Source organism: Bos taurus, chromosome 11 (assembly GCF_002263795.3).
Source record: "Bos taurus isolate L1 Dominette 01449 registration number 42190680 breed Hereford chromosome 11, ARS-UCD2.0, whole genome shotgun sequence".
In the NCBI taxonomy this organism is placed as follows: Eukaryota; Metazoa; Chordata; class Mammalia; order Artiodactyla; family Bovidae; genus Bos; species Bos taurus.
In genome coordinates, this window is record NC_037338.1 from 106,862,153 (window position 1) to 106,885,851 (window position 23,699).

Sequence of the window (23,699 nt, forward strand, 5' to 3'; positions counted from 1 at the left end):
TTATTTTATGCATCTTTTTAAAGAAATGGGTTCTTTTTTTAAAATATACTTTTTTATCTGGGCGCACTGGGTCTTGGTGGTGGCACTTGGCATCTGATTCCACGCCTAGGGATCAAACTTGGGCCCCTGCATTTGGAGCTTGGCATCTTAGCCACTACACCACCAGGGAAGTCCCTAGAAATGGACTCTTATTTCATTCACTTTTCTCTGTGGTTTTTCTTTCTCCAGTTGCATTCAGTTTCTTTCCCTATTATTTTATTCATTCTTTGTGCTTTGGGTTTATTTTGTTCTTTACTAGTATCCTGAGGTGGGAACTTAGATTAAGTATTTTCCTCTTTTCTAATGTAAACGTTTAGTGCTGTAAATTTTCGTCTTAGTATCGCTTTAGCTGTGTCTCACAGATTTTGATATGTCATCTTTACATTTTCATTCACTTTGGTTTTAAAAATTTCCAGATCAAAGAACTATTTCTCCGTTTGGTTTTGTCAGTTTTTGCTTCATGTATTTTCCAGCTCTGTTGTTGAGTACATACACATTTAGAATTTCGTCTTCTTGAAAATCTTGACCCTTTTATCATTGTGTAATATGTCTCTCTGTACCTGATAAATTTCTTTGCTTTGATATCTACTTTATCTGATATAAATATACCCACTCTTGTTTTTTAATTTAATATTTCCACTTAAGATATATATCTTTTTCATCTTTTTACTTTTAACCTAGCTATATATTTATATTTTAAGTTAGTTTCGTGTAGACAGCATATTGTTGGGTCGTATTTTTCATCCACTCTGTCCGTTCTTTGTTTGGGGGAAGCATATTCAGACAGTTTATGTTTAATATAATTATATATATTATCGCTTATATGTACTGTTGCATACTGTTTATTTTTTCTATTTTTTATTTCTCTGGTTTCTTTCTCCTGCATTCATGTGAGTTACTTGTGTATATTTTAGAATTCCATTTTGATTCATCTATAGTATTTTTGAGTGTGTCTCTTTGTATTGGTTTTTTGATGGTTCTTCTAAGTATTACATATGTATGCTGCTGCTGCTAAGTCACTTCAGTCGTGTCCGACTCTGTGCGACCCCATGGACTGCAGCCCACCAGGCTCCTCCATCCATGGGATTTTCCAGGCAAGAGTACTGGAGTGGGGTGCCATCGCCTTCTCCGATTACGTATGTCTCGATATACCAGGGTTGTCCTTCTATCAGTCGGAATGAAGTATAGACATTTTGCCTCTCTTTTTCCTCCCCGTGTATAATTACACATGTATTTAAGTACATCAATGTATGTTATAATTTTTGCTTCACTGTCAAATGTAATTTAGAGAACTCAAGAGGAAAAGGAAAGTGTGCTGTATTTTTACTCTTCCTATTGTTCTTTATTTCTTCCTTCCTGATATTCCAATATTTCTTCTTTCATAGCTTACTTTCTGTTTAGAGGACCTTCCTTAGCCATTCTTTTAGGGTAGTTCTACAGGTGAAAATTCTCTTAGTTTTCCTTCATCTGAGAATGTCTTGATTTTCCTTTCATTCCTGAAGGATATTTTCACTGGGTATAGAATTCTGGGTTGACAGTTCTTTTTTTTTCAGCACTTGAAAAAACGTGTGCCTCATGCTTCTGACCTCCATGGTTTCTGATGAGAAATCCAGTGTCATTCGAATTGTTTTCTTCCTATAGGTAAGATGTTGTTTCTCTCTCGCTGCTTTCAAGATTTTTTTTTCTTTATATTTCAGAAGTTTGATTATGATGTATTTTGGCATGAATTTCTTTAGGTTTATCCTGTTTGGGATTCACTCAGCTTCTTAAATTTGTAGATTTTTGTCTTTTTGCCAGTTTTGGAAATTTTTCATCCATATGTCTTTGAATACGTCTTCAGCTCTGCCCTCCTTCTCCTTTCTTTCCAGGACTCTGTTGACACGAATGGTAGATCTTTTGTTACAGTCCCGAAGGCCCCTGGGACTGCTTACTTTTTTCCGTCTGGTTTCTCTCTGTTGTTCAGACTGAGTAACTTTATTGTCTGTCCTCCAGTTCCCTAGTTCTTTCGTTTGTGCCCTCCGTTCTGCCGTTGAGCCCGTCTGTTAAGTTTCTACTTTCAGTTACTGAATTTTTCACTTCCAAAATTTGTGTTTGGTTCTGTATATCTTCTGTTTCTTTCCTGAGGTTTTTCCCTCACTTGTTTTGAGTGTGTTTTTACATCTGTCAAAGCATTTTTATGATGGATGCTTTAACATCTGTGTTATCTTGGTGTTTATTGATTATCTTTTCTCGTTCAAATTGAGATTTTCCTGGTATGACAAGTGATTTTTTGATTGAAACCTAGACAAATCTTCTAGGTTTGCCTTATATATGATGTCCAGGGTTTTTAGTTGTCCTCAGAGGATGAATGAAAGAAGGTACTTCTATTCCATCTTTCTGAAAGCTGAGGTCTTTGAGTTAATCTTTATGTATGGCATGAGGTAAGAAAGGGTTGTGGTTCTTACTACCCCAGCCCGCACCACCACTGATGTCCACTTGTCCTCCTACCATTTGTTGGAAAGGCAGCCCTTTTCAATAGAATTACTTTGGTACGTTTGTCAAAAATCAATTGACAGATGTTATTTCATTTCAGGAAAAATTTCTGGGATTACAGTGTTAAATGTTAGTTACATTACATTGTTTTATTTTTGCTTTTCATACATTCCAGTTATTTAAATGTTGGCTCTCCTTTGCCTCTCTGCTGTATGAATTTCTCTTTACCCATCTGAAAACTCACTCCTTATTTCATATGTTTTCTCTTGGCTCATTTCACTCTGAAATTCCTTTTCCCTTGCTATGATTTCAGTCATGTGTATTTTCCCTTGGACTTACCTGTTGTCTCCTCATACTTTCTGAGATGATTTTGTTTTTTCTCTGTAACTTTATTTCTCAGATGATTTTGTCTCCTTTTTCAACTTGTCTCCTAAGTTTCCTTAGCTCTCATCTCATATCATCTAACTGTCCACACATTTTTGTTTTCAGCTTTTGAATTTGATTTGTGGTGTTTCTTCTTATCAACAACTGCTTGTTTAGTTATGTTTAGTTCATGTTGGAAGGTTTTTGTCTGCTGTGTGGTTGTTTTTTGTGGAGTATCTTTATTACCTGAAGGGTTTTCATCCTTGTTTTCTGTGTTCTTATGTAGAAGCTTTGTATGGATGTTGGGTTCATTTTTCTGATAATGAGGAAGTGTGTTGGAGAAGGAAATGGCAACCCACTCCAGTGTTCTTGCCTGGAGAATCCCAGGGATGGCGGAGCCTGGTGGGCTGCCGTCTGTGGGGTCGCACAGAGTCGGACACGACTGAAGCGACTTAGCAGCATGTTACAATTTCTTGGACCAAAAATTACATGTGATTTTGGGAAGAGTAGGGGAGAGGTTTAGGCAGCTTAGTTGGTTTCTAGGTCAAGAACACGTTCTTATGTCAGTACAATGAAGCCCGTTTTCTTTTTCAGTGGTGCCCAGTGGGGGGTGTCTGGAGGGCCCTGGATCTTGGACACTTGTTTCTTCTCTCCTTCCGTCGCTGAGCCACTGAACTCGCATCTCTCGTTGTCTTCTCAAGGTTACTGCCTACAGTGCTGGGCACTTCCAGGCCCTTCCTTTCACGTCCCCAGAAGCAGCACCCTGAGCTGGCGGGTCTCACACCTGTTCTCAGTGTTTCCCTGCCTTTTTTCCTGTGGGTGAACAAGTCGATGTTTCTGTGTTCAGCATCACTAGGACCCACCTCGCTCCCCCTTCTCCACACACTCCCTGCCTGATTCCTCAGGGCAAAGTTTGCTTTCCCACCGACATGTAAATTCAGGTTTGTAGTTCCCTTATTTCCTGTGTGCTGGAGGCACGCACCGTGGATGATTTCATCACCTGCCTATCAACCATGTGGGTTACGGAGCACGTAGGGAGAGACGTAAATTCGAGTGTGACTGTGCCGGTGTCAGCAGGAACCGGCCTCTTTTAGTTTCTGCTGGATTTGTAGTTATGGCCACTTTACATTTCTAATTTTCTTTCTTCATTTCTTCTTTCTATCCTTCATTCCCTTCTTCCCTTCTTTCTCCACTGTTTCTCTCCTTCTCTTGATAAACTCTTTTTTTCCCCCCTAGAGGTTGTCAATTTTAATAGGGTACTAAAGTCTCAACTTTGGCGTTCTTAGCCTTTTTATCGTATCTTTTCTGTGTCATTAATTTATGTTCTTATTTATTATTTCTTTTTTTCTGCTTTATTTGTCTTTATTGTAATCTCTTTGCCCACTTATTAGTTGAATACTCAGCTGTGACACAAGCTTTTCTACTTTGCTAGGGTGTTTAAGGCTTTAACTATCACTCTAAGAATTACTTTAATTTTATTTTACAAGTTATGAAACATCATATTTTTTACTTCTAAATCTTTTCCAAGTTTCATTATGGTTTGATTCATTAGTTATTTATAAGTACAGTTTTGAATTTATAAGTAGCAGAGATTTCTTTAACACTTTTCTGTTAATTTCGTTATTTTTTCTTGTATTTTATCACTCTTTGCATTTGAGGTCATCCATTTGGCTTTTTTTTTCCTTCTGCATGAAGAACATTTTTTTCTGATATTTTTGCTAAGGTCTCATGGCAGTGAAGGGCTTCCCAGGTGCCACCAGTGGGAAAGAATCTGCCTGCCAGTGTAAGAAATGCAGGTTCAATCCCTGGGTCAGGAGGATCCCCTGGAGTAGGAAAAAGCAATTCTGTTCAGTATTCTTGCCTGGAAAATCCCGTGGGCAAAGGAGCCTAGCAGGTCACACTCCATGGGGCTGCAAAGAGTCAGACACAACTGAGCAGCTGAGCCCTTGGATGGTGGTGCTTGTTGCTGTTCTGTTGCTCAGTTGTATCCGACTTTTTGTGACCCCATGGACTGCCGCACACCAGGCTTCCTTGTCCTTCACTATCTCCTGGAGTTTGCTCAGACTCAGGTCCATTGAGTCAATAATGTCATCCAACCATCTCATCTTCTGTTGCTCCCTTTTCTTCCTGCTCTCAATCTGTCCCACCGTCAGGGTCTTTTCCAATGAATCGGCTGTTTGCATCAGGTGGCCAGAGTATTTTAGCTTCAGCCTCAGCATCAGTCCTTCCAATGAATATTCAGGGTTGATTTCCTTTAAGATTGACTGGTTCAATCTCCTTGTAGTCCAAGGGACTCTCAAGAGTCTTCTCCAGCACCACAATTTGAAAGTATCAGTTCTTTGGTGCTCAGCCTTCTTTCACATCCATACCTGACTACTGGAAAAATCATAGCTTTGACTGTATGGACCTTTGTCAGCAAAGTGATGTCTTTGCTTTTTAATATGCTGTCTAGATTTGTCATAGCTTTCCTTCCAAGGAGTAAGTGTCTTTTAATTTCATGACTGTGGCCACTGTCCACAGTGATTTTGGAGACTAAGAAAATAAAATCTGTTACTGCTTCCACTCCTCCCCCCATTCTATTTGCCATGAAGTGAAGGGACCAGATGCCGTGATCTTAGTTTTTTGAATGTTGAGTTTTAAGCCAGCTTTTTCACTCTCTTCTTTTACCCTCATCAAGAGGCTCTTTAGTTCCTCTTTGCTTTCTGCCTTTAGAGTGGTATCATCTGCATATCTGAGATTATCGATAACTTCTCTGGGCAGTCTTGATTCCAGCTTGTGGTTCATCCAACCCAGCATTTTGCATGATGTATTCAAACCAGTCAGTCTTAAAGGAAATCCACCCTGAATATTCATTGGAAGGACTGATGCTGAAGCTGAAGCTCCAGTACTTTGGTCACCTGATGTGAAAAGCCTACTCATTGGAGAAGACCCTGATGCTTGAAAAGATTGAGGGCAGGAGGAGAAGGGGGCAACAGAGGATGAGATGGTTAGATGGCATCGTTGACTCAATAGACATGAGTTTGAGCAAACTCTGGGAGATGGTGAAGGACAAGGAAGCCCGGTGTGCTGCAGTCCATGGGGTCTCCAAGGGCTAGACGTGACTGAGCAACTAAACAATAACGAACTCTACATATAAGCTAAAGAAGCAGGGTGATAATATATAGCCTTGTCATACTCCTCTCTCAATTTTTCTCTCGGTTTGCCTGAAACATCTTTCCAAATTGTTTGTAAAAGTAGTTTCAATTTGTGTGAAATTCTAGGTGGTTCGTTATTTCCTCTCAGCCTTTTGAGACTGTTCCACTGTCTCCTGCTTCCTGCTGTTTTCTGTTGAGAAGTTAATCATTAGTCCAAGTTGTTCCTTTGTGTGCCTGTCTTCTCTCTTTGGCTGCTTACATAAAAACCTTTTTATTATGGAAAGTTAAAACACTGAAAGTAGAGACACAAGTATAGTGAAGCCCCAGTTGCTGTCGCTCACCCTCAAAGTGATAATCCGCGTTTTTGCCAACTGTGTTTCACTTCTGTGGCTCCTTTCTTTCTTTTAATCACTTTAGGTTTAACTGTGTCTGGAAGCATCTCTAATAATTAAGGATTTAACAATCACAATAGCACTGTTACACCTACAAGGTTGATAATAATTTTTTCAGTTCAGTCGTGTTTGACTCTTTGTGACCCCATGGACTGCAGCACACCAGGCTTCCCTGTCCATCAGGGAGCTTGCTCCCAGACCTTGCTCAGACTCATGTCCGTTGAGTCAGTGATGCCATCCAACCATCTCATCCTCTGTCGTCCCCTTCTCCTCCTGCCTTCAATCTTTCCCAGCGTCAGAGTCTTTTCCATTGAGTCAGTTCTTTGCATCAGGTGGCCAAAGTATTGGAGTTTCAGCTTCAGCATCAGTCCTTCCAATGAATATTCAGAACTGATTACCTTTAGGATTGACTGGTTTGATTTCCTTGCAGTCCAAGGGACTCTCAAGAGTCTTCTCCAACACCATATTTCAAAAGCATCAGTTCTTCAGTGCTCAGCTTTCTTTATGGTCCAACTCTCACATCCATACATGACTACTGGAAGAACCATAGCTTTGACTAGCTTTGACCTTTTTTGACAAAGTAATGTCTCTGCTTTTTAATATGCTGTCTAGGCTGGTCATAGTTTTTCTTCCAAGGAGCAAGCATCTTTCAATTTCATGGCTGTAGTTACCATCTGCAGTGATTTTGGAGCCCAAGAAATAGTCTATCACTGTTTCCATTGTTTCCCCATCTGTTTGCCATGAAGGGATGGCAAACAGATGGGGAAACAGATGTCATGATCTTTGTTTTTTGAATGTTGAGTTTCAAGCCAGCTTTTTCAGTCTCCTCTTTCACTTTCATCAGGAGGCTCTTCAGTTCCTCTTTGCTTTCTGCCATAAGGGTGGTGTCACCTGGATATCTGAGTTTATTGATATTTCTCCTGGCAATCTTGATTCCACCTTGTGTTTCTTCCAGCCTGGCATTTCACATGATGTACTATGCATATAAGTTAAATAAACAGGGTGACAATATACAGCTTTGACATACTCCTTTGCCAATTTGGAACCAGTCTGTTATTCCATGTCCTGTTCTAATTGATGGATGCTTCTTGACCTGCACAGATTTCTTGAGTTCAAATTTTACCAGTTATCTGAAAAACAGCTTTTTACAGCTGGTATGTTTGAATCAGGATCCAAACAGGATTTGACCTAGCTTAATCTGTCTATGTCTGTTTTACTCTGTGATTATTTTATGCATGCCATTTATCTGTTGAAATACTGTAGAATTTACCCTGTTAAGTATTCTGGATTTGGTTGATTGCCTCATGGTGTCCTGTAGCACATTTTTCTATCCTTAGCATTCCTGTTATCTGGTAATTAGATCTAAAACAGGCCTTCTGAACTTGGCACTATTGACATTTGTTGGTGGTGGCTGTCTTGTGCGTTTTAAGATATTCAGCTGCATCCCTGACCTTTCCCTTCCAGATCTCAGTAGCATACTGTAGTTATGACAACCAAAAAAACCAAAAAAAACAAAAAACAGTCTCTAGACTTTGCCAGGTATTCCTTAGGAGGCGAAATCACCCTTGTCTGTGAACTGCACACCTTGATTCTGATCAGAGTAAAAACTCTAGGGAAGCTTCATAGGTGGTTGTGTGCTTCCTCTCACGTTCCATCAGGAGCCACATGGCATCTGCTGCTTTCCTTTGGGCAGCGTTAAGATTGATCCGTGGATATTGCCCGACCCACCCAGGGTAAGTTTCTCCACCAGCTTTTCCCCGAGTGAACTGGTAGGCATTGATGATTGTCAACAGATTTGTGATTTTATTTGGTATTGTGCAGTTGTGAATTATAATTCCATCATGCTTTCTGAATTATTCCAACTTTTTCTATTCCAACTATTCCAACTTTTTCTGTAAGAAAGAACTTTCTTCATCAACTTTTTGGTTACCCTGAAATACAGCTTGTATTTGTATATAGCAAGATACATGCTTCATTCTGCACCTTTATGTATAAATTTTCAAAATAGCAAGTTGGTTCCTAGGAACTCCAAATACAGTCATTGAGAGCTTTAACAAAATTATCCTTATGAATCATTAGATTTTAACATGTTTGATATGTTTAGGTCCTTTGGACTCACTGTTAGTTCTGATGCTCAAATTGTCCCATCTCTGGACAGGGCATGCCCCTTAAAGTTGGCTTTTTAATTTTTATTTATGTATTTAAAATTTTTTTTACTTTTTTTTTTTTTTTTAAAGTTGGCTTTTTTACTTTCTCACAGCCTATTGTGGTCTTTGACAGCTTTCTGTTTTCATCTGTTACAACTCATTCCAGGGTCGTTGTGTTCCTTTCTTGCCCAAACGTGGAATTGGCTATTTCTCCACGGAGGGCTGTGTCCTGGACACCTGCTGCTTCTCCAGACCTCCCTTCCCTGCCTTCGGGTAATTCCGCCTCCAGTGGCCTCACCTTCAGCTCCTCTTTGGAGGGCTGCCCTGGACCACTAGAGGTGGGCGGGAGGGAGCACTTCTCTGAGGGTTGGCGACCCCGGGTGGCCCTCACTAGGGAAGGGGTGTGGGCGGATGAAAACCCAGCCGTCTGGCTTCAGGTCTGACAACTCTGAAGCTTAGTTCAGACCCCAGGGTCCCCGAAGCAGCAGCTGATGCTGTGGCAGGGCTTTATCTGAAACTGCGCCCTCACTTGATCTTCTCTGCCCTGCTCTTTCTTGCTCCCATCTAGTTCTTTTTGGGACTCTGTCCTCAGTCTCTTGCACATGGACCCTCATTTCATGGTCTGCTTCTGTAGATGCTGATCTGAGGTGCTGCGGTTCCTTTGATAAGAAACGGTATTATTTACCCATGTGGTCTTTGCTGCTGAGTTTTTACTGCTTTCAGGCTCTTGGGGACTTTTTTTTCCTTTTTAAGGGAGAAGAATATACCATGTAGTCTTTTGACATTTGTAATTCAAATGTAAGATCACAGGGTTTTTACCTACCCACTTAGACTTTACATTTGTATCTCTTTTGTGTTACCCTGAAAAATTGGTGTTTTTTTTGAGCAGTTTTAGTTTCAAGGTAAAAATTAAGTAGAAAGTATAGAGATTTGCTGTATCCTGTCTACCCCTACACACACAGCCTTCCCCATGGTCAGTATTCCTCTCCTGGTGGTACACTTGTTACAGTCAGTGAGCCCCTAGCAGCACATCCTTTTCATCTCAAATCCATAGTTTACAGCAGGTCTCACGCTTGCTGGTATATATTCTAATGATGTTGGACAAATATATAACTGTGTCATTACAGTACCATACACAGGAGTTTCCCTGCCCCTAAGTTCCTTCTTTTTGTCTTTTTACTTATTTGGTTTTTTAAAATAGTATTGTTTAAAAAAATTTTTGTTTTTTTTTGCTCCTACCATATAGAAATGCAAGCAGTTTTTGTCCATTGATTTTGTGTCCACCCAGAGTTGCCAAACACTCTCTTATTCCAAATAATTTTTCTGCTGTTTTCTATGTAGACACATTTATACTGCCTATGATATATATTTTTTGACTTAACTAAAGTATACTTTTCACCTTCCAATTGTAAAATTTAACTCTGAATCGTTGGTTTCTGACCATTACCTTAAATTGAAACCTAATTGTACTGTGATTGGAGATGACGATGTTCATGTAGGGTCATCTTTGATACAAGAGGTGACTGCTTTATGGTTTAGCATGTGGTCAACTTTTGTAAATGTTTTATGTATGCTTAAGAAGAATATGGGGCTTCCCTGGTGGCTCAGCGGTAAAGAATCTGCCTGCAATGCAGGAGCCACAGGAGACGTTGGTTCAATCCCTGGGTCAGGAAGATCCCCTGGAGGAGGGCATGGCAACCCACTCCAGTATTCTTGCCTGGAGAGTCCCATGGACAGAGGAGCCTGGCGGGCTACCGTCCATAGGGTCATGAAGAGTTGGACACAACTGAAGCAGCTGAGCATGACGCACGCACGAGGAATGCATGGGCTTCCCTGGTGGCTCAGATGGTAAAGCATCTGCCAGCAACGCAGGAGATGTGGAGGTGCAGGTTCAGCCCCTGCGTCGGGATGGCCCCCTGGAGGAGGGCATGGCCACCCACTCCAGTGTTCTTGCCTGCTGAATCCCATGGACAGAGGAGCCTGGTGGGCTACAGTCCCTGGGGTTGCAAAGAGTCAGCCAGGACTGAGTGACTGAACAACAACACTGGAGCTGAACTTTTTGTCGTCTTGTGGTGACCCTCTAATGATTTTCTTCTTATATTGTATTTTTCTGATGTGAATATGCCTGAGTTTTTTTTTTTAATGAACATTTGCCAAGTGTTTCTTTTCTCATCTTTTGACTTCTAGACTTTATGTGGCCTCGTATTTTGGGCCCGTCTCTTGGAAACTACATATAACTGTATTTCTAAACATGTCACCTGGATAATCTCTGTCAGTCAGTAGCCAGGTTCCATCTGCTTGTATATATTGTGATTATTAATTTACTTGGACCTGCGATGTTTGTTCCAATTTTTCCTGTTTTTCTTCCTTCTCCTTCCTTTTTAGTATTGAATAATTGCTTTTGTGTGACATTTCCCCTCTCATAGTTTATAAACTATGAATTCTTTTTCTGTTTTTAGCGTTATCCTTTAATTATATCATGCTTGCATAACAAAATCTATAGTTATTTTTAAATTAAGGTCTAAGGCCTTAGAATAGCAACTGCAATCACATTTTTCCCAACTTCCTCATTAGCATCCATCATTTTAGTCCTTCTTTTCCCACAAAATAGATTTTATTATTCTTTGGACTTTGTAGGGGTTCTGGACAAGCCTCCCCCAATTGTGTGCATGAGAATTATTTTTGAGCTAAAGGCAACCAAGACCCTGTGGGTTCAAGAGAAACAACTGTTCTTGCCTTAACCACCTAGAAAAATTTAGATTGGGGATTTTTCCCAAGAAAGAGTTATTACCAGAGATACGTGTTATCTAAGTGGCCCCATCTCTTTGGAAGGGCAAGCACCTAATAACCAAAAATCTGCTCTGTTTTATGTTGCCTCCTTAGAGGCCCCCATTGTTTAGCTCAGGGTGATATATATATGCACCTCATTCTACCTTTCTGTCTGAACCTCTCACAGATGTGTGGTTCCTATATTTTTTCATATTACTAATCTCATGTCAATTTAATTCTTAGACCAGTCAGAAGAACCTAGGAATGTAGAATAAAATTTTCTTCCTTCCCAACAACTTTATAGAGACTGTGTTTAGATTTACTGATTTCTTACGTTACAGACTTTCCTTTAATATCATTTTCTATCTTCCTAAAGTATAGACCTTCCTGCTATAACATTATACATGCATTTCTAAAAATGCCATGTGTTGAAAATAATAGGCCTTATTAAATAATTCAAGGTATGGCAACTCTTTAACCAGAACACTAATAAAAACAAGAATAATCTGAATGCAAAATGATAGCAAAGTTGAATCTGTTTGCATTTGTTCCCAGTATCAAGCCTTCAGCCCTGCCTCTGCCTTGAGACCCTTTGCTCCCAGTAGAGACCAGCCTTGCCTTACACCAGTACAGCAGAGACCGGAGGGGAGTTGTGGGGACTGAGGGGGGGCCTCGCTTTTCTGTCCTTTTCTCCCCTCCGGGATTTTGCCCCTTATTCCCAGACAGTCCATCATCCTCACCTCCAGTCTTTCATCCCTCCTCCCAGTAGGGGTGCTGCTTTCTGCTTCTACCAATGGGAAAGCAGCCCCCAGGCACAGGTGTCTCCCAAGGACTGTTGCTTCTCGGGTTCTTTAAGCAGTTACATGTTTTTGTTCTGCTTTTATGATTGTCTATAGTAGGAGGTTGAGTCCTTTGTAATAAGCCTCTCTGTCATAGGCCATGGAAATGCTGGGCCACTTTTATAGGCTTCTATTGCTTGTTCACTTTTTAAAGACTCGTTTTTTAAATTTCTTTGCATATTTATATTCAGTTCTTTAGTTCTTTTACAGTCCTCATCTAAAGGCGCATATATCTGAAGTCCCTTGGGAATTATACATCTATTACTAGCTTCTGCTGTCTTTCACGTACCTCCCTTCTTTTTGTGTTTGTTGATATGAGTTCATATATAATTGACCATAATGCACCCTTTCTGAGTCAGGCTTTATGAGATAATTAAGCCCTATAGAAAAAGAATTGTTTGGCTGCTTTTTCAGTTCTCTCGAGGATGGTACATAGCTCTAGCACAGAAATTCTTTCTACATGGTGGACGCCTTGGGACATTAGGCTTGCGTTCTCTTCAAGCTGGCAACAGTTACCTCAGTCAGTGGGGATTCTGCGGGCAGATGGGGGATGTTCTTGCCAGAGACGACTTACCTGTGCTTTCCCAGAAGCCCGGGGCACTGCCACTGCACTCCTTCAGCCCCCTGGAGGGAGCAGTTTATTGTGGTGCCTCACTTTCCCTGCCCAACCCAGCTTTGCTCGGTCTTGTCCCCAGCGGGTGATTCTTCAGTTCAGCCTGTTTCTTAATCTGAAACCTGGAGGTACTAACACACGCCAGTAAGTGCTGTCGTGAGGGTGAAGCACCCGGGCCAGCCAGCACATGGTTGTTTTCAGTGAACATCCTGCTCCTTTCTTCATCCCCCGCTCCAGCGACCCATATCTGGTCATCTGGCTTGATTGTGTTCTGTTTCAGTGAAGTTTTTGTTTCTGTCAGGTCTCTTTTTTAAATAAACTTTCCAACAATGAATCTCCTTGGTTGTAGCTCTTGTTTTGATCCTCTCCTTGTTTTCCTGATTTGTTATTTATTACTTATTACTTTATTATTTCCTTGATTTATTATTTATTACTTATATATATTATTATTTTTATATTACTATTATTATATATTTTTATATATTATATATATATTATTTATTAATATAATTTATTATTATTTCCTGGTTTTGATTTATTGATGAGTTCTGTTGTTGTTATAGTAAATTTATTTCAGGAGAAGTATTTCCATCCAGGCTCTGGCATCTTTGTTCCATTCTTTTAAGCAGAAAAAAAATCTTTGTTAAGTGTATATTGGTAAGGCAGAGGGCTCCCCAGGTGGCGCAGTGGTAAAGGATCTGCCTACTAAATGCAGGAGACACAAGAGACTGGAGTTTAATCCCTGGATTGGGAAGGTCCCCTAGGATAGGAAATGGCAACCCACTCCTGTATTCTTGCCTAGGAAATCCGATGGACAGAGGGGCCTGTCAGGTTTACAGTCCATGGGGTTGCAAAGAGTCGGACACGACTGAGCACTCACACACACAGGGAGGCAGAGGTGTCCACAGCCAGGGATGCCCACCAGGCTTGGTGCTGCTCCCCAGAGACCCTGGTGGAGGGAGAGGTGAGGAAGGGTCTCTGGGTCTTTGCAGCAGACAGCCAGATCCTCAGAGCTGGCTCAGCCTGGCCATTACCCACCTCAGTGGCAATCTGGCTGTGATCAGACGGGGCCTCATGTGAAGCTGTGTTCTTGGCCTCATGCCCTTCCCTGGATGGGTCCATGAGCCTGTGGGGCTGGAGCTTGGAGGGTATTGCTCAGGGGTGGCCTGCATGGTGTGAGTTTATGAGTTGCACCCCTAACTTGGTGGCTTTGTGCTTGTAGGTGGTAACGTGGACCTGGAAAGCCAAGCAGAAGGAAAGAAGGAGGTGGAAGCTGATGACGTGATGAGGAGTGGCCCCCGACCCATTGTCCCGTACAGCTCCATGTTCTGCTTGAGCCCCACCAACCTGTGAGTCTTGCCACCAGCCCAGGTCCTGCGCTGTCTCCTATCCACGGCCTGCGAGCCATGTGCCTGTGACAGCAGGCGTGCTAGACGTGACCCAGCCATTGCGTGTGTTAGTGTCTTCATAGGTCATCACAGCTTCCCACAGAGCATGTTCTGCTGTTGCCTCACTTTGCGGATGAGGACATGGAGCCACAGGGAAGGCTGGCGTCCAGACGTATCGCCCATCCGTCTCAGTGCCGAGCTGGGGTTTACCCCAGACAGGCATCCCAGGGCCTTGCTTCTAACCCCCAGTGCAGCCGTAGGTCGCCTCTGCGCACACGCACCCAGTCGCACGCTGATCCACACCCTCCCCTGGAGCCCACGGACGCGCGTCGCAGTCACTCACACGTCTGTCTAGTGTTCTCCCCTCTGTTTACGTCATGTGGTCCCCACATGTCACGCATCCACATGCCAGTCCAGCTGCTTCATTAGCTCGACCGGTGTGCAGACAGTGTTCTAGGTGCTGGGAACCGCAGTGATGAGCCACCGATGAGCGCCTGTCCTCTAAGCTACGGGACAGTGGAGAGGCAGGCAGCAGACAGGGCACTGAGGGGCACAGAAGCCCCTACATGGTGGGAAGGGCTAGGAGGAAGCACAGAGCGGGGGCTGGAGGTGTGCACGGGGCGCTGCGGCGCTGAAGTGGGAGTGGAGCCCGAGGAAGGAGAGGGGAGCCCGCCAGGCGGGGGGTGCAGGCAGACCCCACGTGGAACTCACCACGGGGGTGCAGCAGCAGCGTCCGAGGGACCGCCGACTCACCCCTTTCCCATGTCCAGCTGGCCCCTCTGCCCTCGGTCATCTAGCAGTCTGTCCACCAGCTCTGGCCGCCCGCCTTCCGCTCCTTCCTCTGCTCAGCACGCCAGTGTGGGGAGCTCATTCTTTAGGGGTTGGGAGTGAGATGGTGGTAGAGACAGGTATGGCCCCTGCCTCCAGCACTGACTGGTGTGCCCATCATGTGAGTACAGTGTGGGTAGGTAGGGCAGGGAGGTCTGGTGTCTGGGAGACTTCCTGGAGGGAGGGAGAGATCTCGGCTGAAAGCTGAAGGGTGAGAGTCGAGGTGAAGAGGGAGGAGAGTGTGTTCTCAACAGGCGGAGAGAGCTTGCGATGGTCTCGACATGATAGACCTGGGGCTCCGAACAGCTGAAGGCAGTTGGGTGGAAAAGCACAGAGGCACACAGGGCCGATGTGTGTTCTGTGGAGAAGTGGGACGACATGAGAACCCAGAGAAGCTGGAGAGGCTGTGAGCGCTGGGGTGAGTCTCGGTCAGACTGCACTGGAGCCCTTTGGTGGGGAGAATGGAGATGAGACAGAGAGACCGTTTGGAAGGTGGTCGTGGCGATTGGAGGAGGGTGCTCAGAGTGGAGAGGTTTGGGAGTGAAGCGCTTGGAGAGGAATTTTAGAGGCAGAATCTGCAGGATTTGAGGGCAAAATAGAGGTGGAAGGGGGCAGCGTTGTGAAGGATGACAGCCAGGGTTTCTGCTTGATGGCTGGAGGCCTGGCTGTGCCCCGGAGCCCGGGGAAGCTGGCGGGTGGCATGTGGCCAGCAGAACTTGAGGGTCTGAGGAGGGGTGGAAACTCAGCCACAAGATGGACTGGTAGTGTTGCTTTGAAAGAAAGAGGGGCTGGGACGGAAGAAAGCCTGCGATGGAGCGTCGTGGGGGTGGAAGGAAAGCGTCTCAGTTTGGAGGGAGACGTGCCAGCAGGGCACGCGGGGGCTTGGAGGAGCAGCTTGGGGGTGAGGGGGCTACAGCTGGGAAGCGGTGGTTGGGACGAGGAGCAGACAGGAAGGGACAGAGATGTGGTGTCCCTGGGAACACAGTGCTGGTGAGAGGAGAGGTGGCAGGGGCTGGTGGGCGGAGGCTGAGCCCGTGGGGCAGGAGGGGCTGAGAGCACGTCTCTTGAGGGGGCAGAAGTGCTGTCTGTGCGGTGTGCTTGTCACCCAGGCTTGGCTTCACTGTCCCCCTGGGAGGCCTTGCTGGTCACCGTCTCCTGCTGTGTCGTAGTGTTTGTCAACATCTGAGCATGTCCTATTGATTTCTGTCTACGCTGTTCAGTGGTATCTTGGTCGCCACTGTGTCCCAGGCCAGGATGTACCTGAACAGACCAGAACAGTCATCGGTGGTGCTGACTAGCGAGTGGAGGCAGACAGGTGACTGAGGGGCAGGTGTGCACACGCATCTCTGTGAGCTCAGACGAGGGTGCCGCGCCCAGCACTAGGGTTCAAGAAGGGCTGCTCAGGGACTGTTGGTGCTCGGCTCCTACCCCACCCACAGCAGAGCTGGAAGCCTGTCCAGGGCATGGTAGCCCCACAGCACATAGACAGGCAGCCCTGGCTGGCCCCCAGTGGAACTAACTGTAGCAAAAGGGCCAGACCAACTTGGCCTGTGAGCCATGGTGGCTGGCCCTGCCTGGGGTTTCTGTAGCCTTCCACCACTCCCGTTCACTCCCAGGAATTTAGTCCCCATCAGTCACCTGGCTGCTGTCACCTGAACAGAGGGACGTTTAGCAGAACTCAGCTCTTTCCGTGGGGAGGGGCCGGGCCGGCCCTCCATCAGCCTGTGTTGACCCGTGCTTTGCCTTCCAGGCTCCGCCGCTTCTGCCACTACATTGTGACCATGCGGTACTTCGAGATGGTCATTCTCGTGGTCATTGCCCTGAGTAGCATTGCCCTGGCTGCGGAGGATCCTGTGCAGACAGACTCGCCCAGGAACAACGTGAGTGCTGCTGTTGGGCTTTGGAGGGGCTGGTGCTGTCAGGGCCCTGTCTGCCCATCAGAGTGTGGGGCTGAAGGTCTGGGGATGTGTCCAGGATGCAGTGAAGACCGTCCCTGAAGGGGACCCTCCCATGGGACGCTGGCCAAGCCTCCCCTCACTTCCCCATGACCCCAGGCTGATGGGTTATCTGTTCAGGCTCCTGGAAGAAGACATGGAATTGCTGAACTGGCCCCGGCTCAAGCTTCCTGCCTTGCCCTTGAAAAAAGCCTCTTTTTGGTTCCAGGTGCTGAAGTACATGGACTACATCTTCACAGGTGTCTTCACCTTTGAGATGGTGATAAAGGTGAGACGTGTGGTTGCCTTGGTGACTGCAGGGCTTTGCTCATCCCCCCTCGTGACTGAGATGAAGGCATGTGGCGAGTGTGCCCTGGGCGTGCACACATGTGTGGGTGACGAGCCCACCTGCAGAGGTTGTGTTTTGTGGAGACACGAGGTCACATGTGCTAAGGATTCCCCACAGTGTTATATCAGCCTCAGGAGAGCTCGTGAGCGCTGGGCCTGGTCTCCACTACCTGCTCACAGAGGCCTTCTCTCTGAGGCAGACAGGCTTCCCCCTCCTGTGTGGTATGAGCCCAGGTCGTGCGGGGTTGTCTCAGCAGAGAGGGAGGCCGGGACCTCAGTAGAGGAAGGAGAGTGAGGACAGGATGGTGGCCTCAAGGCTCAAAGCTTGCAGCAGGTGGGCGGCGAGGACTCCCGGTGCCCGACTGCAGGTGAAGCACGACCTGCTGTGTGGCCCTGGTCCTCGGTGCCCCCGAGGGCCTGTGCGCGTCCCCAAGGTGCAGCTCGAGGAGGGAGGGCGTGCTCGCGTGGTGGCTCGGGTGGCTTCTGTGCGTGCTCACTCCACTTCTCTTGTGAATCCCTGGGGGAGGTGTTACTGCGTTTTACAAACAAGGACACTGAGGCCCAGAAACAGTAAGACACCTCCAGAAGTCACCGCTGCAGAAGGGCAGCTCCACAGCACGTCCTGCCCAGCGGGGCTGACCCTCCGAGGGTCTGCAGGCGCTGAGCTCGGGGCCGGTGTGCCTGGAGCCCAGCGAGGAGGAGACTCACTCAGGCTCCAGAGGAGCTGGAGGCCCGGCAGGATCTCAGCCAGTCTTGGCCGTGCGGAGTCACTGGGGTCAAGGGCGTGGAGATCCAAATGCCTGTTGAGGCTTTAAGAGGCCATTAACTGAGCCATGTCAGCACCCTGACAGGACGTGACCTGAGCCGTGACCCCTCTTCTGACAGGACGTGACCTGAGCCGTGACCCACCCCCCCCCGACAGGACGTGACCTGAGCCGTGACCCCCCCCACAGGACGTGACCTGAGCCGTGACCCCTCTTCTGACAGGACATGACCTGAGCCGTGACCCCCCCCAACAGGACGTGACCTGAGCCGTGCCCTCTTCCCTGACAGGACGTAACCTGAGCCGTGACCCCTCCCCTGACAGGACGTGTCCTGAGCCGTGACCCCCTCCCTGACAGGACGTGACCTGAGCCGTGACCCCTCTTCTGACAGGACGTGACCTGAGCCGTGACCCACCCCCCCCCGACAGGACGTGACCTGAGCCGTGACCCCCCCCACAGGACGTGACCTGAGCCGTGACCCCTCTTCTGACAGGACATGACCTGAGCCGTGACCCCCCCCAACAGGACGTGACCTGAGCCGTGCCCTCTTCCCTGACAGGACGTAACCTGAGCCGTGACCCCTCCCCTGACAGGACGTGTCCTGAGCCGTGACCCCCTCCCTGACAGGACGTGACCTGAGCCGTGACCCCTCTTCTGACAGGATGTGACTTGAGTCGTGACCCCTTCCCTGACAGGACGTGTCCTGAGCCGTGACCCACCCCCCCCCCGACAGGACGTGACCTGAGCCGTGACCCCCCCCACAGGACGTGACCTGAGCCGTGACCCCTCTTCTGACAGGACATGACCTGAGCCGTGACCCCCCCCAACAGGACGTGTCCTGAGCCATGACCCCCTCCCTGACAGGACGTGACCTGAGCCGTGACCCCTCTTCTGACAGGATGTGACTTGAGTCGTGACCCACCCCCCCCCCCCCGACAGGACGTGACCTGAGCCGTGACCCCCCCCACAGGACGTGACCTGAGCTGTGACCCCTCTTCTGACAGGACATGACCTGAGCCGTGACCCCCCCCAACAGGACGTGACCTGAGCCGTGCCCTCTTCCCTGACAGGACGTAACCTGAGCCGTGACCCCTCCCCTGACAGGACGTGTCCTGAGCCGTGACCCCTCCCCTGACAGGACGTGACCTGAGCCGTGACCCCCCCCCCAACAGGACGTGACCTGAGCCGTGGCCCCTTCCCTGACAGGACGTGACCTGAGCCGTGACCCGCCCCCCCCCCCCCCGACAGGACGTGACCTGAGCCGTGACCCCCCCACAGGACGTGACCTGAGCCATGACCCCCCCCCCCACAGGACGTGACCTGAGCCGTGACCTCTTCCCTGACATGACGTGACCTGAGCTGTGACCCCTCTTCTGACAGGACGTGACTTGAGCCATGACCCCTCCCCTGACAGGACGTGTCCTGAGTCATGACCCCTTCCCTGACAGGACGTGACCTAAGCCGTGACCCCCCCCCTCCCCGACAGGACGTGACCTGAGCCATGACCCGCCCCCCCACAGACGTGACCTGAGCCGTGACCCCCCCCCCACAGGACGTGACTCGAGTCGTGACCCCTCCCCTGACAGGACGTGACCTGAGCCGTGACCCCTCCCCTGACAGGACGTGACCTGAGCCGTGACCCCTCTCCTGACAGGACGTGACCTGAGCCGTGACCCCTCCCCTGACAGGACGTGACCTGAGCCGTGACCCCTCCCCTGACAGGATGTGACCTGAGCCGTGACTCCTCACCTTGACAGTCACGCCCGGGACCGTGACCCCTCCCCGGGGGGACGTGACCCGAGCCGTGGCTCCTCACCCTGACAGATGTGCCCGGGACCCCGTCCTCTCCCCTGACAGGACATGACCTGAGTGGCAGCTCCTCACTGTGACAGACCCGCCCTGGATTGTGTCCTCTCCCCTGGGGGGACGTGACCTGAGCCGTGGCTTCTCACCCTGACAGACCCGCCCGGGATTGTGTCCTCTCCCCTGGGGGGACGTGACCTGAGCCGTGGCTCCTCACCCTGACAGACCCGCCCGGGATTGTGTCCTCTCTCCTGGGGGGACGTGACCTGAGCCGTGGCTCCTCACCCTGACAGACCCGCCCGGGATTGTGTCCTCTCCCCTGGGGGGACGTGACCTGAGCCGTGGCTCCTCACCCTGACAGATGCGTCCGGGACCGTGACCCCTCCCTGGGGGGGTGGCGTGGAACATGAAACAGCATCCTTCCTCTCACCGCAGGTCTCTAGGCTCTGGCTCTACCTTTCTTTTCCGAAATATTCTGTTCCTTAAAATGTGTTGTTCCCCTAAAGATGATCGATTTGGGACTGCTGCTGCACCCCGGTGCCTACTTCCGGGATCTGTGGAACATTCTGGACTTCATTGTGGTCAGTGGGGCCCTGGTGGCGTTTGCCTTCTCGTAAGTACCTGGGTCTGCTCTGACTTGCTGGATTGCACCCCCAGAGCTGTGATAAGTGTGGGGGAGGGGGGGGAGGGCCCCCAGCCCCACGCTGTCTCTCATCTGTCCTTGTCCGCTTGGGGCCGACTGTGGGGCTGGGAGGACCTCAGGGCTTGTCGACCCTGCCATACCCTGTGGTTCTGAAGTTGGATAGGCAGGCTCTGCCTTAAGGTGTCTGCCTCCTGCGTCCGACAGAAAGCTCTTGGTGCCCTGAGGAGGCTGCACTGCTTGGTCAGCCAGTGCAAGTGGGTGCGGCTGGGTGTCTCCCCTCCTCTGGGGGCGCCTCTGTTTCCTGTGGCTCCTAGTGAGCAACACTCAGCCCTGTTGTGGCTGGGCCTAGACTGGCTCCCTCAGACCCTGCATGGTGGTGGGTGGGGCTTGGGTGGAGCTGGGGGCAGATGCTGGGGAGGTGGTTGCTTACCTAGACAAAGACGTAAGTAAGCTCCTCGATGCACAGCGATCCTGAGGGTTGGGGTCATCTCTGAGCCCATGGGGAGACCTCCTCACTGACTCTCTTCTCTTTGTCTCCTGTTGCTGGACTCTCGGTAGGAGCTTCATGGGGTAATGCCTTCCCTCTGTCCCCTCACACTGTCCCACATCACAGCACGCTGCGACCCCACGTGGGCCGTTTCATCACCATGCCTCACCTCTGCTCATTTCCTCCACCATCTGGGCTGCATGCTGCCAGGAGCCATGTCCCCCAGCCACATGTCCCCACCTCACCTCTGGGGGCTGGGTTGGGGGCTGGGGCTGGGCATGGCCCCTCCTTGGTGAGCAGGGCATCCTGACTGAGTGCTGGAGGCTGGGCACCTGGGTCTGGAGGGCAGTGCCCACTCTGGGTGGGAGCTGTGTGACCCCAGCTGCCAGGATGTTGGATATCCTGAGACACTTTCCCACTTGTCTCCTCTGGAAATAGGGCTTTCTTTGCTCTTTCCTTTCCATACTTCCCTGAAATGCCCAGCATCTCTGACCCTCGTTGTTATAAAACAAAATTCACCTGAGTGAATCTGAAGGTCTGATTGGGTTTATTCAGTGATTTGTGAGACAGGCAGCATCCCATCTAGTAGTTAGATAGGCTGTACATGATGGGAGCTGTGTAAAATGGAAGGCCTTCATAGTCAGGGAGCCAGACAAGGTTTTAACTAGAGGAAAGAAAGGATTGCTTTAGGCAGTGTTACCTCAGTGGTGCTCACCAGGTGATTCCAGAAATTTCATTCCTGGGAAAGGTTAAAACTGTAATAAGTCCTGGTCTGCTCTCCTGTGGGCAAGTGGCTGCACTTTGGTCCTGTTTCTTTTTATTTTTCCTTCTTCTCCTTCATTTTCCTCCTCCTCCTTTCTCTCTCTTACCCTCCTTTTTTTTTTTTTTTAAACAGTTCTCCCCTTCTGATCAAACTGTCAACCCAACTGAGAGATGTGATAAAAATTTTAGGTGTGTCCACTGTGCCGACTTAAAAAGGACAATGTGAGAGTTGCAAGTTAAGTTTTATTTGGGGCAAAATGCGGACTATGTCATGGGAGATAGCATTTCAGATAGCTCTGAGAAACTGCTCCAAAGAAGTAGGGGAAAAGGTCAGTAAATATGTGGTTTTGGCAAAGGGGAATACATGCAATCAAGCACATACATTTTACAGAAGGTTTCTGCTCGTGATGAGGAGCAGTCATCGCCATGAAGGATTTTAGTGCTTTTCTAGATATGACGAGATGCAAGAATTGGGCTCATAAAATCGACTCCTGGAAATATCTGTCTGAAGAGCTGTTCTGCCAGTTTTTCGTAGAGCACCGAGGGCCTCATTTGTGCTCTCCGCCTGGAATTCCTTTCGGGCAGGTGCTGAAAGTCAGCAGCTGCAGCAGCTCATGATTTAATCCTTGCAGAAGAAGATGACAAGTGTCAATTTGTAGTTGACATCTGAAAAAAATTTACAACCTGTAAGCTGAGAGTTACCTTGTATCTGGCTGACAAAACCGAGGACTTAAGCCTGGGACACAACATCTCAGATAACTCTGAGAGACTGTACCAAAGAGGCAAGGGGGAGCCATGAGCCACGATACGTAGGAGTTTTTGCAACAGAGACCTGGTAGTCAGAATATCAAAAGATTACTGTTAATTGAAGAAAACTAGGCATCTTAAGGAATTTAGTGCTTTCCTATATATGGGAAATACGAGAGTCTGGGCTCACTGAAGTCATTTCTTTGATGTGCACCTCAGCTATCTGGGGCCAGTATCCTGCCCTTCTCCTCCTGAGTCTCCTCGGGGTGTCCCGCTGACGGGGGCTGGCTCACTGCTCGATGCGGGACACCCTGACTCCACCCTAGTGTCCCGAGGGCTCACTGTCAGCTGCCATGTGGTGGCTTCGTGGCCGCAGCATCCTTTGTTACTGATGTGGCAGGCGGTCCTGTGTACTCACAGGTGTCAGCACCACGCTCCGCTCGTGTCGTGTAGTTTTTGCAGCTTTGGTCTTAGACATGGTATCCGCAGGTCATGATGTATCTGTTTAATCCCTATGACAGTCACACAGATCACAGTTTTAGGTTTATAATCCTCATGTTGGTCATTTTCTTTGCTTCTTTTCCGACATTCCAGTCAGAATGGATACCACTTACTTAGGCTGTCAGCTACAAACATGTATTTAAAGTTTTTGAGAGAATATGACAGACATATCAGGGGCATTATAAACAGGATAATTCCTAATGTTTGAAGTGTATTTTGGAGTGATGGTGCCCAGGTCATGGTCCCCTAATCAAAGAAAGATCCCATGAAGAAGTCACAGATTTGAGCCAAGTAGCTGGCTCCGTGATCTGATGTAACCGATTTTCAACTTCCCCAGAAGTGTTAATCCAGGTACCGTAGGTGGTATTGGCCAAAGCATAGACAATTTATTGCTCTGCTAAAGATAACCGAAGGCTATTCTATTATTAGGACCAACCTTGGCCAGAGTCTAAGGGTGTCTCCTGGGAAGCTGATGTCTTAGCAGGGGACTCTGCAGTGTCTGCAAGAGTTAAGGAAAGGTTCTGATCATATCTTGTGCACATTTGCTCCTAACCAAGTGATGGACTTGCTCACAGGGTTTACTGTGTTTACCCATTTAAGGCAGGGGTCACTTAGGTTTTTAATGTATTTGGAAAGAGAATCTTCTGTCATGAAATAAGGAGTTTCCCTAAATGTCTTGCAAAGATGGTACTGCTGTGGGGTTTCCTAGTGAGTGGAGATAAATCA

General features: G+C 47.9%; 1 protein-coding gene and 1 long non-coding RNA gene across 5 annotated transcripts in view; one reads left to right on the forward strand and one right to left on the reverse strand.

Moving 5' to 3' along the window:
• Positions 1 to 23,699, forward strand: part of CACNA1B (calcium voltage-gated channel subunit alpha1 B) — a 210,777-nt gene that overhangs the window by 139,761 nt on the left and 47,317 nt on the right. Inside the window, 4 exon segments of the mRNA NM_174632.2 lie at positions 13,991 to 14,117; positions 16,735 to 16,864; positions 17,148 to 17,207; positions 20,340 to 20,446. Of these exon segments, the coding sequence (NP_777057.1) occupies positions 13,991 to 14,117; positions 16,735 to 16,864; positions 17,148 to 17,207; positions 20,340 to 20,446 (424 nt within the window).
• Positions 13,488 to 20,326, reverse strand: LOC132346655 (uncharacterized). 4 transcript variants are annotated; one of them, XR_009496598.1, is made up of 3 exons: positions 19,780 to 20,326; positions 14,116 to 16,244; positions 13,488 to 14,004 (listed from the first exon to the last, which is right to left on the reverse strand). It is a non-coding gene; the product is annotated as an uncharacterized lncRNA (long non-coding RNA). The 4 variants fall into 4 exon arrangements; XR_009496597.1 differs by lacking the exon at positions 19,780 to 20,326 and adding an exon at positions 16,637 to 16,763; XR_009496595.1 differs by lacking the exon at positions 19,780 to 20,326 and adding an exon at positions 16,623 to 16,763.